General features: G+C 44.0%; 1 protein-coding gene across 1 annotated transcript in view; it reads right to left on the bottom strand.

Moving 5' to 3' along the window:
• The window catches only part of LOC128705027 (uncharacterized), a 56,981-nt gene extending 37,346 nt beyond the window's left edge, over positions 1 to 19,635 (bottom strand). Inside the window, exon 1 of the mRNA XM_053800275.2 lies at positions 18,552 to 19,635. Coding sequence (XP_053656250.2) covers positions 18,552 to 18,554 — 3 coding nt within the window. The 5' untranslated portion in view covers positions 18,555 to 19,635. The remainder of the gene's footprint in view (positions 1 to 18,551) is intronic.
• Positions 19,636 to 20,137: the final 502 nt, after the last annotated feature.

Genomic DNA, 20,137 nt, shown 5'->3' with positions numbered 1-20,137 from the left:
ATTGATGAATAAGGCACATGTACAACACCTGGGTGTCTTTATTGATGAATAAGACACATGTACAACACCTGGGTGTCTTTATTGATGAATAAGACACATATACAACACCTGGGTGTCTTTATTGATGAATAAGACACATGTACAACACCTGGATGTCTTTATTGATGAATAAGGCACACCAGGAGGATACAGGGTGCGACTTTCACCAACAACTGGACGGCACCAGTCTTGACTATCCTCTGGATAAGCTACCCTCTATCCACACACACTTTCAAATGTACATCTGGGGTTTAAAACCTATCTACTGCCCCATGGGGTTTAAAGCATATCTACTACACCAACGTCATTAAGACTGGTTGATTGGTTAATAATATAATGGGGTTTAAAGTCTATCAGATATACACCTCTCAGGGTATATACACTGGGATCAACAGGTCTGGACCGTGTGGTGTACTTTCTGGACCGTGTGGTCCATGTTCTGAAGCGTGTGGTCCACCTGGACCGCCTGGTTTACCTTCTGGACCGCCTGTTCCACTTTCTGCACCGTCTGGTCTACCTGGACCGCCTGGTCCACCTGGACAATATGATCCACCTTCTGGACCGTCTGGTCCACCTAGACTGCCAGGTCCACTTTCTGAACCTCCTGGTCCACCTTCTGGACCGTCTTTTTCACCTTCTGGACTGCCTGGTCCACTTTCTGAACCTGGTCCACCTTCTGGACCGTCGGGTCCACCTTCAAGACGCCATGATACGGACACGTGTGTGGGATAACAGCCATTGTATATTGAGTTGTACACAAAACTCTCCACAGCGCTTTACAATCTCTCTAGAGCTCTCTGCACCTCTCTCCCCTCAAGGAAGGTTCCTTGATGTTGGTGAGGGGCTCTTGATTTAGGGAATTGGATCTGTGCTCCAGTTCCCCGAATTAAGCCTGAATGCCTTCCACATCCCCCCCCCAGGCGCTGTATAATCCTCCGGGTTTAGCGCTTCCCCCTTGATTATAATAATAATAATCTGCACCTCTCTCCAGCTCTCTACTCTCTCTACCACCTGTCTAGAGGTCCCCTAGAGCGCTCTAGAGCTCTAAATAGACTTGTAGACATTGACAAGTCTGGCTTATTGGAGTAGGTGTGTATAGTGTAGATGGTGGTGGTGGTGGTTAAATGATAGGGAGGGGGTGGTAGGGGGGATAATGGCAGTGGGTGGGGGTGGCAGAGGGTGGTAGGGGAAGCTAGGGGGTGTTAGGAGGTAAGGGGAAGGGGGTAAAGGGTGGTGTGGCCACCCACACGTAGGGTCCTAGTTGTCAGGAGTCGGGTGGATGAAAATCTAACAGGTGGTATTCCCGTCTGTTTTGGGGGGTTTGGGGGTATTTATGGGGTAGATGGGGCATGCCGTGGGATGACCAATGCCCTCAGTGCCCGGGGTTACTCCTGGCACCCCATATAAGGCCCTAAATAAGTCCCAAAGTCCCTAAAAAGAGAGAAGGCTGTGAGACCCCAGCGCGTCACTGCACAGGCTAGCGCCACACACACACACCCTCACATATACACCCATTCTACCATCTACCTCTACATCTACCGGCATATACGCACAACCCAGGGCAGCAGGGAGCTTCGGGCATCACGCCCACCGTACCCAAACCCAAATCGGGCATGGTATAAGGGAGTTATTGCCATAAATAAGACGTCCCCCTGAGCCCAAGGGCCACGATTTGGCAGCAGTGGATTCAATGTACCTGAGATACTGGCCCTGGAGGGCGCCTTCTACCCTCAGAGTCACATTCACACGCACACACACCACGTACACGCACCACGCACACGTCGTGTGCACGCTTGAAACGCACACAGACTTTTTCGAGGTCAGTTCTCGTGTGTTTCAACTTAAGACTGAAGAATGTGTACACAGTATTGGAGAGAGGGAGGGGATAAAGGGGTAGGGAGAGGGAGGGGACAGATCTCTCTTTACACATGTACGTATTGTAAGCTTAACCTCAAGAAGTCAGTCCCTGAGCCTTGATAAAAGGGAGCCAATCCCTGACTAGATTGAAGGGGGTTCAGTCCCTGACTTGATAGAGGGGGGGGTTAGTACTTCAATCATAACAGAAGGTAGTCAGTAGCTCAGTCATGATAGAAGGTAGTCAGTACCACAGTCATGATAGAAGGTAGTCAGTACCACTGTCATGATAGAAGGTAGTCAGTACCACAGTCATGATAGAAGGTAGTCAGTAGCTCAGTCATGATAGAAGGTAGTCAGTACCACAGTCATGATAGAAGGTGGTCAGTACCACAGTCATGATAGAAGGTGGTTAGTACCACAGTCATGATAGAAGGTAGTCAGTACCACAGTCATGATAGAAGGTAGTCAGTACCACAGTCATGATAGAAGGTAGTCAGTACCACAGTCATGATAGAAGGTAGTCAGTACCACAGTCATGATAGAAGGTAGTCAGTACCACAGTCATGATAGAAGGTAGTCAGTACCACAGTCATGATAGAACGTAGTCAGTACCACAGTCATGATAGAAGGTAGTCAGTACCACAGTCATGATAGAAGGTAGTCAGTACCACAGTCATGATAGAAGGTAGTCAGTACCACAGACATGATAGAAGGTAGTCAGTACCACAGTCATGATAGAAGGTAGTCAGTACCACAGTCATGATAGAAGGTAGTCAGTACCACAGTCATGATAGGTAGTCAGTACCACAGTCATGATAGAAGGTAGTCAGTACCACAGTCATGATAGAAGGTAGTCAGTACCACAGTCATGATAGGTAGTCAGTACCACAGTCATGATAGGAGGTAGCCAGTACCATAGTCATGATAGGTAGTCAGTACCACAGTCATGATAGGAGGTAGTCAGTACCATAGTCATGATAGGTAGTCAGTACCACAGTCATGATAGGTAGTCAGTACCACAGTCATGATAGAAGGTAGTCAGTACCACAGTCATGATAGGTAGTCAGTACCACAGTCATGATAGGAGGTAGCCAGTACCATAGTCATGATAGGTAGTCAGTACCACAGTCATGATAGGTAGTCAGTACCACAGTCATGATAGAAGGTAGTCAGTACCACAGTCATGATAGGTAGTCAGTACCACAGTCATGATAGAAGGTAGTCAGTACCACAGTCATGATAGGTAGTCAGTACCACAGTCATGATAGGAGGTAGCCAGTACCATAGTCATGATAGGTAGTCAGTACCACAGTCATGATAGGTAGTCAGTACCACAGTCATGATAGAAGGTAGTCAGTACCACAGTCATGATAGGTAGTCAGTACCACAGTCATGATAGAAGGTAGTCAGTACCACAGTCATGATAGGTAGTCAGTACCACAGTCATGATAGAAGGTAGTCAGTACCACAGTCATGATAGAAGGTAGTCAGTACCACAGTCATGATAGAAGGTAATCAGTACCACAGTCATGATAGAAGGTAGTCAGTACCACAGTCATGATAGAAGGTAGTCAGTACCACAGTCATGATAGAAGGTAGTCAGTACCACAGTCATGATAGAAGGTAGTCAGTACCACAGTCATGATAGGTAGTCAGTACCACAGTCATGATAGGTAGTCAGTACCACAGTCATGATAGAAGGTAGCCAGTACCACAGTCATGATAGGTAGTCAGTACCACAGTCATGATAGGTAGTCAGTACGACAGTCATGATAGGTAGTCAGTACCACAGTCATGATAGGCAGTCAGTACCACAGTCATGATAGGTAGTCAGTACCACAGTCATGATAGGTAGTCAGTACCACAGTCATGATAGGAGGTAGCCAGTACCACAGTCATGATAGGTAGTCAGTACCACAGTCATGATAGGTAGTCAGTACCACAGTCATGATAGGTAGTCAGTACCACAGTCATGATAGGAGGTAGCCAGTACCACAGTCATGATAGGTAGTCAGTACCACAGTCATGATAGGTAGTCAGTACCACAGTCATGATAGGTAGTCAGTACCACAGTCATGATAGGTAGTCAGTACCACAGTCATGATAGGTAGTCAGTACGACAGTCATGATAGGTAGTCAGTACCACAGTCATGATAGGTAGTCAGTACCACAGTCATGATAGGTAGCCAGTACCACAGTCATGATAGGTAGTCAGTACCACAGTCATGATAGGTAGTCAGTACCACAGTCATGATAGGTAGTCAGTACCACAGTCATGATAGGTAGTCAGTACCACAGTCATGATAGGTAGCCAGTACCACAGTCATGATAGAAGGTAGTCAGTACCACAGTCATGATAGGTAGTCAGTACCACAGTCATGATAGGTAGTCAGTACCACAGTCATGATAGGTAGTCAGTACCACAGTCATGATAGGTAGTCAGTACCACAGTCATGATAGGTAGTCAGTACCACAGTCATGATAGGTAGTCAGTACCACAGTCATGATAGGTAGTCAGTACCACAGTCATGATAGGTAGTCAGTACCACAGTCATGATAGGTAGTCAGTACGACAGTCATGATAGGTAGTCAGTACCACAGTCATGATAGGTAGTCAGTACCACAGTCATGATAGGTAGTCAGTACCACAGTCATGATAGGTAGTCAGTATGACAGTCATGATAGGTAGTCAGTACCACAGTCATGATAGGTAGTCAGTACCACAGTCATGATAGGTAGCCAGTACCACAGTCATGATAGGTAGTCAGTACCACAGTCATGATAGGTAGTCAGTACCACAGTCATGATAGGTAGTCAGTACCACAGTCATGATAGGTAGTCAGTATGACAGTCATGATAGGTAGTCAGTACCACAGTCATGATAGGTAGTCAGTACCACAGTCATGATAGGTAGCCAGTACCACAGTCATGATAGGTAGTCAGTACCACAGTCATGATAGGTAGTCAGTACCACAGTCATGATAGGTAGTCAGTACCACAGTCATGATAGGTAGTCAGTACCACAGTCATGATAGGTAGTCAGTACCACAGTCATGATAGGTAGTCAGTACGACAGTCATGATAGGTAGTCAGTACCACAGTCATGATAGGTAGTCAGTACCACAGTCATGATAGGTAGCCAGTACCACAGTCATGATAGGTAGTCAGTACGACAGTCATGATAGGTAGTCAGTACCACAGTCATGATAGGTAGTCAGTACCACAGTCATGATAGGTAGTCAGTACCACAGTCATGATAGGTAGTCAGTACCACAGTCATGATAGGTAGTCAGTACCACAGTCATGATAGGTAGTCAGTACCACAGTCATGATAGGTAGCCAGTACCACAGTCATGATAGGTAGTCAGTACCACAGTCATGATAGGTAGTCAGTACCACAGTCATGATAGGTAGTCAGTACCACAGTCATGATAGGTAGTCAGTACCACAGTCATGATAGGTAGTCAGTACCACAGTCATGATAGGTAGTCAGTACCACAGTCATGATAGGTAGTCAGTACCACAGTCATGATAGGTAGTCAGTACCACAGTCATGATAGGTAGTCAGTACCACAGTCATGATAGGTAGTCAGTACCACAGTCATGATAGGTAGTCAGTACCACAGTCATGATAGGTAGTCAGTACCACAGTCATGATAGGTAGTCAGTACCACAGTCATGATAGGTAGTCAGTACCACAGTCATGATAGGTAGTCAGTACCACAGTCATGATAGGTAGTCAGTACCACAGTCATGATAGGTAGTCAGTACCACAGTCATGATAGGTAGTCAGTACCACAGTCATGATAGGTAGTCAGTAACACAGTCATGATAGGTAGTCAGTAACACAGTCATGATAGGTAGTCAGTACCACAGTCATGATAGGTAGTCAGTACCACAGTCATGATAGGTAGTCAGTACCACAGTCATGATAGGTAGTCAGTACCACAGTCATGATAGGTAGTCAGTACCACAGTCATGATAGGTAGTCAGTACCACAGTCATGATAGGTAGTCAGTACCACAGTCATGATAGGTAGTCAGTACCACAGTCATGATAGGTAGTCAGTACCACAGTCATGATAGGTAGTCAGTACCACAGTCATGATAGGTAGTCAGTACCACAGTCATGATAGGTAGTCAGTACCACAGTCATGATAGGTAGTCAGTACCACAGTCATGATAGGTAGTCAGTACCACAGTCATGATAGGTAGTCAGTACCACAGTCATGATAGGTAGTCAGTACCACAGTCATGATAGGTAGTCAGTACCACAGTCATGATAGGTAGTCAGTACCACACTGGGACCAGCTACTGGGAAGAACACGTCAGTGTTCAGTGTTCAGTGTTCAGTGTTCAGTGTTCCCAGAACAAGTACAACGGATGATTGTGCAATCTTTCTCAGCAGAACAACTGGTATCGTGGCTAGAATAAGAAGCTTCCAAGATGAGAAACAATGGTACCACTGTACACATAGGAAGACACCCAGGTGTTATACATGTGTCTTATTTACCAGTACAGACACCCAGGTGTTATACATGTGTCTTATTCATCAATACAGACACCCAGGTGTTGTACATGTGTCTTATTTACCAATACAGACACCCAGGTGTTATACATGTGTCTAATTCATCAATTAAGACACCCAGGTGTTATACATGTGTCTTATTCATCAATAGAGACACCCAGGTGTTGTACATGTGTCTTATTCATCAATAAAGACACCCAGGTGTTGTACATGTGTCTTATTCATCAATACAGACACGCAGGTGTTATACATGTGTCTAATTCATCAATAAAGACACCCAGGTGTTATACATGTGTCTTATTCATCAATAAAGATACCCAGGTGTTATACATGTGCCTTATTCATCAATAAAGACACCCAGGTGTTGTACATGTGTCTTATTCATCAATAAAGACACCTAGGTGTTATACATGTGTCTAATTCATCAATAAAGACACCCAGGTGTTGTACATGTGCCATATTCATCAATAAAGACACCTAGGTGTTATACATGTGTCTTATTCATCAATACAGGCACCCAGGTGTTGTACATGTGTCTTATTCATCAATAAAGACACCCAGGTGTTGTACATGTGTCTTATTCATCAATAAAGACACCTAGGTGTTGTACATGTGTCTTATTCATCAATAAAGACACCCAGGTGTTGTACATGTGTCTTATTCATCAATAAAGACACCTAGGTGTTGTACATGTGTCTTATTCATCAATAAAGACACCTAGGTGTTGTACATGTGTCTTATTCACCAATAAAGACACCTAGGTGTTGTACATGTGTCTTATTCATCAATAAAGACACCTAGGTGTTGTACATGTGTCTTATTCATCAATAAAGACACCCAAGTGTTGTACATGTGTCTTATTCATCAATAAAGACACCCAGGTGTTGTACATGTGTCTTATTCATCAATAAAGACACCTAGGTGTTGTACATGTATCTTATTCATCAATAAAGACACCCAGGTGTTGTACATGTGTCTTATTCATGAATAAAGACACCCAGGTGTTGTACATGTGTCTTATTCATCAATAAAGACACCTAGGTGTTGTACATGTGTCTTATTCATCAATAAAGACACTCAGGTGTTGTACATGTGTCTTATTCATCAATAAAGACACCCAGGTGTTGTACATGTGTCTTATTCATCAATAAAGACACCCAGGTGTTGTACATGTGTCTTATTCATCAATAAAGACACCCAGGTGTTGTACATGTGTCTTATTCATCAATAAAGACACCCAGGTGTTGTACATGTGTCTTATTCATCAATAAAGACACCCAGGTGTTGTACATGTGTCTTATTCATCAATAAAGACACCCAGGTGTTGTACATGTGTCTTATTCATCAATAAAGACACCTAGGTGTTGTACATGTGTCTTATTCATCAATAAAGACACCCAGGTGTTGTACATGTGTCTTATTCATCAATAAAGACACCCAGGTGTTGTACATGTGTCTTATTCATCAATAAAGACACCCAGGTGTTGTACATGTGTCTTATTCATCAATAAAGACACCCAGGTGTTGTACATGTGTCTTATTCATCAATAAAGACACCTAGGTGTTGTACATGTGTCTTATTCATCAATAAAGACACCCAGGTGTTGTACATGTGTCTTATTCATCAATAAAGACACCCAGGTGTTGTACATGTGTCTTATTCATCAATAAAGACACCTAGGTGTTGTACATGTGTCTTATTCATCAATAAAGATACTCAGGTGTTGTACATGTGTCTTATTCATCAATAAAGACACCCATGTGTTGTACATGTGTCTTATTCATCAATAAAGACACCCAGGTGTTGTACATGTGTCTTATTCATCAATAAAGACACCCAGGTGTTGTACATGTGTCTTATTCATCAATAAAGACACCCAGGTGTTGTACATGTGTCTTATTCATCAAGAAAGACACCCAGGTGTTGTACATGTGTCTTATTCATCAATAAAGACACCCAGGTGTTGTACATGTCTTATTCATCAGTAAAGACACCCAGGTGTTGTACATGTGTCTTATTCATCAGTAAAGACACCCAGGTGTTGTATATGTGTCTTATTCATCAATAAAGACACCCAGGTGTTGTATATGTGTCTTATTCATCAATAAAGACACCCAGGTGTTGTACATGTCTTATTGGCTGAGACAGATACATAGGCAGTGTGACACATGATGTATCCGGCAGTGTATAGTACCAGACACACGGACACATGTATCCGGCACTGTAGAGCACTGGACACTTGGACACGTGATGTATCAGGCAGTATAGAGTACCGGTCACTTGGACACATGATGTATCCGACAGTATAGAGTACCGGACACTTGGACACGTAATGTATCCGGCAGTGTAGAGTACCGAACATTTGGACACATGATGTATCCGGAAATATAGAGTACCGGACATTTGGACACATGTATCCGGAACTGTAGAGTACCGGACACATGGACGCGTGATGTATCCGGCAATATAGAGTACCGGACACTTGGACACATGATGTATCCGGCAGTGTAGATCACAGGACACTTGAACACGATATATCCGGCAGTATAGAATACCGGACACATGGACACACGATGTATTCGGCAGTGTAGAGTACCTGACACATGGACATACAATGTATCCGGCAGTGTATAAGATCGGACACATGTACACAATGTATCCGGCAGTGTAGAAGACTGGACACACGATGTATCCGGCAGTGTAGAGTATCGGACACATGATGTATCCGGCAGTATAGAGTACCGGACACATGTATCCTTCAGTGTAGAGCACCGGACACATGGACACAATGTATCCGGCAGTGTAGAAGACTGGACACACGATATATCCGGCAGTGTAGAGTATCGGACACATGATGTATCCGGCAGTGTAGAGTATCGGACACAAGATGTATCCGGCAGTGTAGAACACCGGACAAATGGACACACAGTGTATCCGGCAGTGTAGAGAACCAGACAATGTATCCGGCAGTGTAGAGTATCGGACACATGATGTATCCGGCAGTGTATAGTACTGGACACATGGACACACGATGTATCCGGCAGTGTAGAGTACCAGACACAATGTATCCGGTAGTGTAGAGTACCGGACACACGATGTATCCGGCAGTGTAGAGTACGAGACACAATGTATCCGGCAGTGTAGAGCACCGGACACAATGTATCCGGCAGTGTACACCACCGGACATACAATGTATCCAGCAGTGTAGAGTACCAGACACAGTGTATCCGGCAGTGTACAGCACCGGACACAATGTATCCGGCAGTGTGGAGTACCAGACACAATGTATCCGGCAGTGTACAGCACCGGACACTCAATGTATCCGGCAGTGTAGAGTACCAGACACAATGTATCCGGCAGTGTAGAGTACCAGACACAATGTATCCGGCAGTGTAGAGTACCAGACACAATGTATCCGGCAGTGTAGAGCACCGGACACGCAATGTATCCGGCAGTGTAGAGCACCGGACACACAATGTATCCGGCAGTGTACAGCACCGGACACAATGTATCCGGCAGTGTACAGCACCGGACAATGTATCCGGCAGTGTAGAGCACCGGACACAATGTATCCGGCAGTGTAGAGCACCGGACACAATGTATCCGGCAGTGTAGAGCACCGGACACACAATGTATCCGGCAGGGTACAGCACCGGACACACAATGTATCCGGCAGTGTATACCACCGGACACAATGTATCCGGCAGTGTACAGCACCGGACACAGTGTATCTGGCAGTGTAGAGCACCGGACACACGATGTATCCGGCAGTGTAGAGTACCAGACACAATGTATCCGGCAGTGTACAGCACCGGACAATGTATCCGGCAGAGTACCGGATGTGTCTCCCGGCTGGAAGTGGATGTTACTCATATTATTCATTATTTCCGCAGCCGCTTGTTGGAATTAAATGTCGGCTGTGGTACACTACGGTACACTACGGTACACTGGTACACTACGGTACACTGGTACACTACGGTACATTACGGTACACTGTGGTACACTACGGTACACTGTGTACACAGTGGTACACTGTACACTGGTACACTACGGTACACTGCGTGTACTACGGTACACTGCGTACACTACGTGTACTACGGTGCACTGCGTACACTACGGTACACTGCATACACTACGGTACACTGTGGTGCACTACCTTACACTGTGTACACTGGTACACTACGGTATACTGTGGTACTCTACGGTACACTGTGGTACACTACGGTACACTGTGTACACTACGGTACACTGTGGTACACTACCGTACACTGTTACACTACGGTACACTGGTACACTGCGGTACACTGTGTTACACTACGGTACACTGTGTTACACTACGGTACACTGTGTTACACTACGGTACATTGTGGTACACTACGGTACACTGTGTACACTACGGTACACTGTGGTACACTACGGTACACTGGTACACTACGGTACACTGGTACACTACGGTATATTGTAGTACACTATGGTACACTGTGTACGCTGGTACACTACGGTACACTGTGTACACTGTGGTACACTACGGTACACTGTGGTACACTACGGTACACTGTGGTACACTACGGCACACTGTGTACACTGTGGTACACTACGGTACACTGTGGCACACTACAGTACACTGTGGTACACAACGGTACACTGTACATTGTGGTACACTACGGTACATTGCTACACTGTACACTACAGTACACTGTGGTACACTACGGTACACTGTGGTACACTACGGTACACTGTAGTACACTACGGTATACTGTGTACACTATGGTACACTACGGTACACTGTGTACACTGTGGTACACTACGGTACACTGTGGTACATTACGGTATACTGGTACACTACGGTACACTGTGGTACTGTGGTACACTGTGGTACACTACGGTACATTGTGGTGCACTACGGTACAGAGGTACACTACGGTACACTGTGGTACACTACGGTACAGTGTGCACTGTGGTACACTACGGTACAGTGTACACTGTAGTACACTACGGTACGCTACGGTACACTGTGGTACACTACGGTACACTGTGGTACACTACGGTACACTGTGGTACACTACGGTACACTGTGGTACACTACGGTACACTGTGTACACTACGGTACACTGTGGTACACTACGGTACACTGGCACACTACTGTACACTATGGTACAGTACGGTACACTGTGGTACACTACAGTGCATTGGTCACTACAGTACATTGTGGTACACTACGGTACACTTTGGTACACTACCGTACATTGGTACACTATGGTGCACTTCGGTACACTGTGATACACTACAGTACACTGCAGTACACTATGGTATGCTGTAGTAAACTACGGCACACTACAGTAAACTGTGGTACACTATGGCATACTGTTGTACACTATGGTAGACTGCAGTACACTGTCGTATGCTGTAGTACACTACGGCACACTACAGTAGACTATGGTGCACTGTAGTACACTGCTGTACACTGTAGTACACTGCGGTACACTGTAGAACACAGCGGTACACCGTAGTACAATACAGTACACCTCAGTATTGTAGTACACGATGGTACACTGTAGTACACTAAAGTACTGATGCAATGGTCGGAGAAGTGACAGATGCAGTTTAATATAGACAAATGCAAACTTCTAAACATTGGACCGGACAATAACCATGACACATATAAACTAAATAATGTAGATCTTAATATTACGGATTGCGAAAAAGATTTAGGAGTTCTGGTTAGCAGTAATCTGAAACCAAGACAACAGTGCGTAAGTGTTGGCAATAAAGCTAGTAGGCACGACCTACTTCCACATTGAACAAATGTGACACCACCTATGACTGCTGCACCTCTCCTGCCTACGGTTTATAAGCTCCTTCGCACTTATGCCGTATTCTATTCAAGATTGATGTACTGACCACATCGACTCAAGGCTGAGGGACTGATTACCTCATTCCCCTCCTGTTCTTCAAGATTCTCCTTTTATGGACTGATGAAGCCGCTGTGTGGCGAAACGTTTCCTCAATAAAGATTTCCAAGAGTTGCACATGTGTCTAATTTATCAACGTGTCGGTTCTCTGAACCATTGACCTACAATCTGCAATAAAGCTAACAGAATCCTTGGCTTCATATCAAGAAGCATAAATAATAGGAGTCCTCAGGTTGTTCTTCAACTCTATATATCCTTGGTTAGTCCTCATCTAGATTATGCTGCACAGTTTTGGTCACCGTATTACAGAATGGATATAAATGCTCTGGAAAACGTACAAAGGAGGATGACGAAGTTGATCCCATGTATCAGAAATCTTCCCTATGAGGATAGACTGAGGCCCTGAATCTGCACTCTCTAGAAAGGCGTAGAACCAGGGGATACATGATTGAGGTGTATAAATGGAAGACAGGAATAAATAAAGGGGATGTAAATAGTGTGCTGAAAATATCTAGCCTAGACAGGACTCGCAGCAATGGTTTTAAGTTGGATAAATTCAGATTCAGGAAGGATATAGGAAAGTACTGGTTTGGTAATAGAGTTGTGGATGAGTGGAACAAACTCCCGAGTACAGTTATAGAGGCCAGAACGTTGTGTAGCTTTAAAAATAGGTTAGATAAATACATCAGTGGGTGTGAGTTGGACCTGACTAGCTTGTGCTACTAGGTCAGTTGCCGTGCACCTTCCTTAAGTGAATGTGACCTGACCTGACTAAGTTGGAGCATTGGCTTGGACTGTTAGGGAACTTGGACTTGCCTCACATGGGCCAGTAGGCCTGATGCAGTGTTCTTTCTTATAAAGTCACCCAGGTGTTGTACATGTGTCTTATTCACCAATAAAGACACCTAGGTGTTGTACATGTGTCTTATTCACCAATAAAGACACCCAGGTGTTGTACATGTGTCTTATTCATCAATAAAGACACCTAGGTGTTGTACATGTGTCTTATTGATCAATAAAGACACCTAGGTGTTGTACATGTGTCTTATTCATCAATAAAGACACCCAGGTGTTGTACATGTCTCTGATTCATCAATAAAGACACCCAGGTGTTGTACATGTGTCTTATTCATCAATAAAGACACCCAAGTGTTGTACATGTGTCTTATTCATCAATAAAGACACCCAGGTGTTGTACATGTGTCTTATTCATCAATAAAGACACCCAGGTGTTGTACATGTGTCTTATTCATCAATAAAGACACCCAGGTGTTGTACATGTGTCTTATTCATCAATAAAGACACCCAGGTGTTGTACATGTGTCTTATTCATCAGTAAAGACACCCAGGTGTTGTACATGTGTCTTATTCATCAATAAAGACACCTATGTGTTGTACATGTGTCTTATTCATCAATAAAGACACCTAGGTGTTGTACATGTGTCTTATTCATCAATAAAGACACCCAGGTGTTGTACATAAGCGAACTCAACGCGTTGAACACCTGTTGCACACCTCTTATGTCACAGGTTTTGAGTCTTCCTAGCACTGTAGGCCTACTGTAGTGTTGAACCTACCTACCATGGTCCAGTAGGCCTACTGCAGTGCTGAACCTACCTAGCATGGTCCAGTAGGCCTACTGTAATGTTGAACCTACCTAGCATGGTCCAGTAGGCCTACTGTAGTGTTAACCTACCTAACATGGTCCAGTAGGCCTAATGTAGTGTTGAACTAACTTACCATGGTCCAGCAGGCCTACTGTAGTGTTGAACCTACCTAGCATGGTCCAGTAGACCTACTGTAGTGTTGAACCTACCTAGCATGGTCCAGTAGACCTACTGTAGTGTTGAACCTACCTAGCATGGTCCAGTAGACCTACTGTAGTGTTGAACCTACCTGGCATGGTCCAGTAGACCTACTGTAGTGTTGAACCTACCTAGCATGGTCCAGTAGACCTACTGTAGTGTTGAACCTACCTAGCATGGTCCAGTAGACCTACTGTAGTGTTGAACCTACCTAGCATGGTCCAGTAGACCTACTGTAGTGTTGAACCTACCTAGCATGGTCCAGTAGACCTATGGTAGTGTTGAACCTACCTAGCATGGTCCAGTAGACCTACTGTAGTGTTGAACCTACCTAGCATGGTCCAGTAGACCTACTGTAGTGTTGAACCTACCTAGCATGGTCCAGTAGACCTATGGTAGTGTTGAACCTACCTACCATGGTCCAGTAGACCTACTGTAGTGTTGAACCTACCTAGCATGGTCCAGTAGGCCTACTTTTGTGTTGAACCTACCTAGCATGGTTCAGTAGGCCTACTGTAGTGTTGAACCTTCCTAGCATGGTCCAGTAGACCTACTGTAGTGTTGAACCTACCTAGCATGGTCCAGTAGACCTATGGTAGTGTTGAACCTACGTAGCATGGTCCAGTAGACCTACTGTAGTGTTGAACCTACCTAGCATGGTCCAGTAGACCTATGGTAGTGTTGAACCTACTTAGCATGGTCCAGTAGGCCTACTGTTGTGTTGAACCTACCTAGACTAGAAAACACACTTGACCTTATCTTCACAAATAATGAGGACCTGATAAGAGACATAATATCAAAAACAACTGATTCCGATCACAACCTAATCGAAGTCCAGACGTACATGCATAGGGGTACTGATCAGCAGAATGCATGTACCTGTGAAGGTGTCTTCACAAAATACAGCTTCAACAACAAGAACATCAACTGGGACCAGGTAAACCATGTCCTAAACGAAACATGTTGGGAAGATGTCTTAAATGACATGGATCCAAACCAGTCCCTTGAAAGGATCAACTTCCTGGTAGCCGAAACATGTTCTAGGCATATTCCCCTAAGAAACAAGAACAGCAGGAGTAAACTGGAGAGAAAAAGAAGCTCCCTCTACAGAAGACGACGAAGAGTCACTGAGCTCCTCAGGAGTGCTAGAATATCTGATAAACGAAAGGAGGCGCTGACCAGGGAAGTGGAAACTATCGAACTTAAGCTAAATGACTCCTACAGGAACCAGGAGAGGCAGGAGCAGCTTAAAGCTATTAGTGAAATTGAAAGAAATTCAAAATATTTCTTTTCATATGCCAAAAACAAGGCAAATACCACATCTAGTATCGGGCCCTTACTCAGACAGGATGGGACTTACACAGATGACAACAAGGAAATGAGTGAAATATTGAAATCCCAGTATGACTCTGTGTTTAGTGAACCACTAATCGGTCTGAGGATCGACGACCCAAATGATTTCTTCATGAATGAGCCTCAAAACTCCATAAATGTATGCCAGATTTCCGACATTACCCTAACTCCGACAGATTTCGAAAAAGCCATTGACAACATGCCTATGCACTCAGCCCCGGGCCCAGACTCGTGGAACTCTGTTTTCATTAAGAACTGCAAGAAACCCCTCTCGCGTGCCCTAAGTACACTATGGAGGAGGAGCTTGGACATGGGTGAAATTCCACAGTCACTTAAAACAACGGATATAGCCCCACTCCATAAAGGTGGCAGCAAAGCATTAGCTAAGAACTATAGACCAATAGCTCTGACGTCCCACATCATAAAAATCTTTGAAAGAGTGCTAAGAAGCAGGATTGCAAATCACCTGGATTCCCAAAATCTGCACAATCCAGGGCAACATGGGTTCAGGGCAGGTCGCTCCTGCCTCTCACAACTACTGGATCACTATGACATGGCCTTGGATGCACTGGAAGAAAATCAGAATGCAGATGTAATATACACAGACTTTGCAAAAGCATTTGACAAATGCGATCATGGCGTAATAGCCCATAAAATACGTGCTAAAGGAATAACTGGGAAAGTGGGGAGATGGATCTTCAACTTCCTAACAAATCGAATACAATGAGTAGTGGTCAACAGAGTTAAATCGGAGGCTGCCATAGTGAAGAGCTCTGTTCCACAAGGCACAGTACTCGCCCCCATCTTATTCCTTATCCTCATATCAGACATAAACAGAGATATACACCACAGCACCGTATCATCCTTTGCGGATGATACTAGGATCTGCATGAGGCTGTCATCTGCTGAGGACGCGGTTAACCTCCAAGAAGATATAAACAAAGTTTTCCAGTGGGCAACGGTAAACAATATGATGTTCAATGAGGACAAATTCCAACTACTCCGTTATGGAAAACTGGAGGAGATAATAACTAGAACAGAGTATACTACTGACTCCGGCCATACAATAGAGCGGAAAAATAATGTAAGGGACCTGGGAGTAGTAATGTCTGAGGATCTCACTTTCAAGGATCACAACAGTGCCACGATCGCTCGTGCAAAGAAAATAATAGGATGGATAATGAGAACTTTCAAAACGAGAGATGCCAAGCCCATGATGATCCTTTTCAAATCACTTGTACTCTCTAAGCTAGAATACTGCTGTACATTAACATCTCCATTCAAAGCAGGTGAAATCGCAGATCTAAAGAGTGTACAGAGATCCTTTACTGCACGTATAAGTTCTGTCAAGCACCTTAACTACTGGGAACGCTTGGAAGCACTTGACTTGTACTCGTTGGAACGCAGGAGGGAGAGATATATCATAATCTACACTTGGAAAATCTTGGAAGGAATGGTCCCAAATCTGCACACAGAAATCACTCCCTACGAAAGTAAAAGACTGGGCAGGCGATGCAAAATGCCCCCAATAAAAAGTAGGGGCGCCATTGGTACACTAAGGGAAAACACCATAAGTGTCCGGGGCCCAAAAACTGTTCAACAGCCTCCCATCAAGCATTAGGGGAATTGCCAATAAACCCCTGGCTGCCTTCAAGAGAGAGCTGGACAGATACCTAAAGTCAGTGCCGGATCAGCCGGGCTGTGGCTCGTACGTTGGACTGCGTGCGGCCAGCAGTAACAGCCTAGTTGATCAGGCCACGATCCATCGGGAGGCCTGGTCATGGACCGGGCCGCGGGGGCGTTGATCCCCGGAATAACCTCCAGGTAGCATGGTCCAGTAGGCCTACTGTAGTGAACCTACCTAGCATGGTCCAGTAGACCTTTTGTAGTGTTGAACCTACCTAGCATGGTCCAGTAGGCCTACTGTAGTGTTGAACCTACCTAGAATGGTCCAGTAGGCCTACTGTAGTGTTGAATCTACCTAGAATGGTCCAGTAGGCCTACTGTAGTGTTGAACCTACCTAGCATGGTCCAGTAGGCCTACTGTAGTGTTGAACCTACCTAGAATGGTCCAGTAGGCCTACTGTAGTGTTGAACCTACCTAGCATGGTCCAGTAGACCTACTGTAGTGTTGAACCTACCTAGAATGGTCCAGTAGGCCTACTGTAGCGTTGAACCTACCTAGCATGGTCCAGTAGGCCTACTGTAGTGTTTAACCTACCTAGCATGGTCCAGTAGACCTACTGTAGTGTTGAACCTACCTAGCATGATCCAGTAGACCTACTGTAGTGTTGAACCTACCTAGCATGGTCCAGTAGGCCTACTGTAGTGTTGAACCTACCTAGCATGGTCCAGTAGGCCTACTGTAGTGTTGAACCTACCTAGCATGGTCCAGTAGACCTACTGTAGTGTTGAACCTACCTAGCATGGTCCAGTAGGCCTATTGTAGTGTTGAACCTACCTAGCATGGTCCAGTAGGCCTACTGTAGTGTTGAACCTACCTAGCATGGTCCAGTAGGCCTACTGTAGTGTTGAACCTACCTAGCGTGGTCCAGTAGACCTACTGTAGTGTTGAACCTACCTAGCATGGTCCAGTAGGCCTATTGTAGTGTTGAACCTACCTAGCATGGTCCAGTAGGCCTATAGCAGTGTTGAACCTACCTAGCATTGTCCAGTAGGCCTATGGTAGCAATAATAATATTATAAAAATAATTAATAATAATTAATTAAGAATAATAATAAAATAATAATTAAAATTATAAATAATATTAATTAATAATAATGATAAATAAAAATAATAAATTAATAATAATAATAATAATAATAAATTAATAATAATAATAATACTAATAATAATAATAATAATAATAATAATAATAATAATAAATTAATAATAATAATAATAATAATAATAATAATAACAATAATAATAATAATGATAATAATAATAATAATAATAATAATAATAATAATAATAATAATAATAATAATAATAACAATAATAATAATAAATTAATAATAATAATAATAATGATAATAATAATAATAATAACTCACCATTGCTGGTTGTTATGTCCTTGTTGCTCGATACGTCGTGAATTTTTTTCCCCAAAAATCCCGTTTTTTTTTAGGCCTCTATGAGGCCATGGAGGGGGGAGGGGGTCCGACGGTAGGCCTACTTAAATCACTAGAAACTAAACCAAAATTTCCCTCACTGGAAATTATAGCCAAAAATATTCGGTTTTACAGGTTTTTCACGTTTTTTCCGGTTTTCTTGTGGGTTTTTCTGGTTTATTGTTTTTTTTATGGGGTTTTCACGTTTTGTCTGGTTTATTGTGGATTTATCCTAGTTTTTATGGTTTTTTCCACGGTTTTTTCCTGTTTTCACGGTTTTTCCCCGGTTTTCTTGGGTTTTCACGTTTTTTCCCTGGGTTTTCCCGGTTTTCTTGGGTTTTTTGAGGGTTTAACCTTTATTTAAATCCCTTTTTCTCGTTATTTGGGTTTCTCACGGTTTTTAAGCTTTTTTGGTTTTTAATCGAGTTTTCTTTGTTTTTTTATAGGTTTTTCTTGGTTTTTAATCTGTTTTTCTTGTTTTTATAGGTTTTTCTTGGTTTAATCGATTCTTGGTTTTTATAGGTTTTTCTTGGTTTTTAATCGGTTTTTCTTGGTTTTTATAGGTTTTTCTTGGTTTTTAATTGTTTTTTCTTGATATTTATAGGTTTTTCTTGGTTTTTAATCGGTTTTTCTTGGTTTTTAATCGGTTTTTCTTGGTTTTAATGTTTTTTCTTGTATTTTTCCTGTTGTTTTTCTCGTTCACTTTATTTTTTTTTGCCCAGATAGACACACTAGGCCTATGTGATGGTGTCTACTCACTCGATAGTGTCTACTCTATCCGACAAATAGTGTCTAGTTGCACTGTTTTCGATAGATAGTGTCTACTTTCACTGTCTACTCGATAGTGTCTATTTTCACTGTCTACTCGATAGTGTCTACTTTCACTGTCTACTCAATAGTGTCTACTTTCACTGTCTACTCGATAGATAGTGTCTACTCTCACTCTGGTCGATAGATAGTCCCCGATAGATGGAGGAGCGAGGTAGACACGTCTACCCACCACGAGAGTCGACAGTGTACTGAGGACCCACCTTAACCCACCCCTAACCCACCCCCGCCCACCCTCCCCTATATTCTCCTATTTCGACCCCTTAGACACCCACTATCCCCTTGATTTTTGTGAGTGGGTGTTGGAGAAGTGGAGGGAGGGGTATGAAAGGGGACAAGGCCATAGGCCTAAGGGAAAGGGGTTAAAATGGGGTTTAAGGGGAAGGGGTTGTGGTAATTCAGTCTAGGGGAGGGGGGGAAGTTGTCAGTGCTCACCAGAGGGTTAATGTGGTCATCCCCCCTCCCTATCCCCCTTCCAGGGCTCCCCTCCCCCTAAAACCCCCTTCCCGACAAAACATCCCCTCCCCTCCCACACAACCTGACTTGGAGGATGGCTTCCCCCTCCCCATCCCCCTACGTCTATCATGTACGTCTCCTACCCCCCGTCCCCCACCTATTCCTTAACCCCTGCCAATCCCTCCCCCTACGACCCACCCCCTCCCATTATTCCGCCATTCCTTTACCACAGCGATGGACAGACA

This window comes from Cherax quadricarinatus, chromosome 97, assembly GCF_038502225.1.
Source record: "Cherax quadricarinatus isolate ZL_2023a chromosome 97, ASM3850222v1, whole genome shotgun sequence".
Lineage (NCBI taxonomy): Eukaryota > Metazoa > Arthropoda > Malacostraca > Decapoda > Parastacidae > Cherax > Cherax quadricarinatus.
Note: the sequence above shows the minus strand (reverse complement) of the source record. Positions and strands in the feature narration are given on the sequence as shown.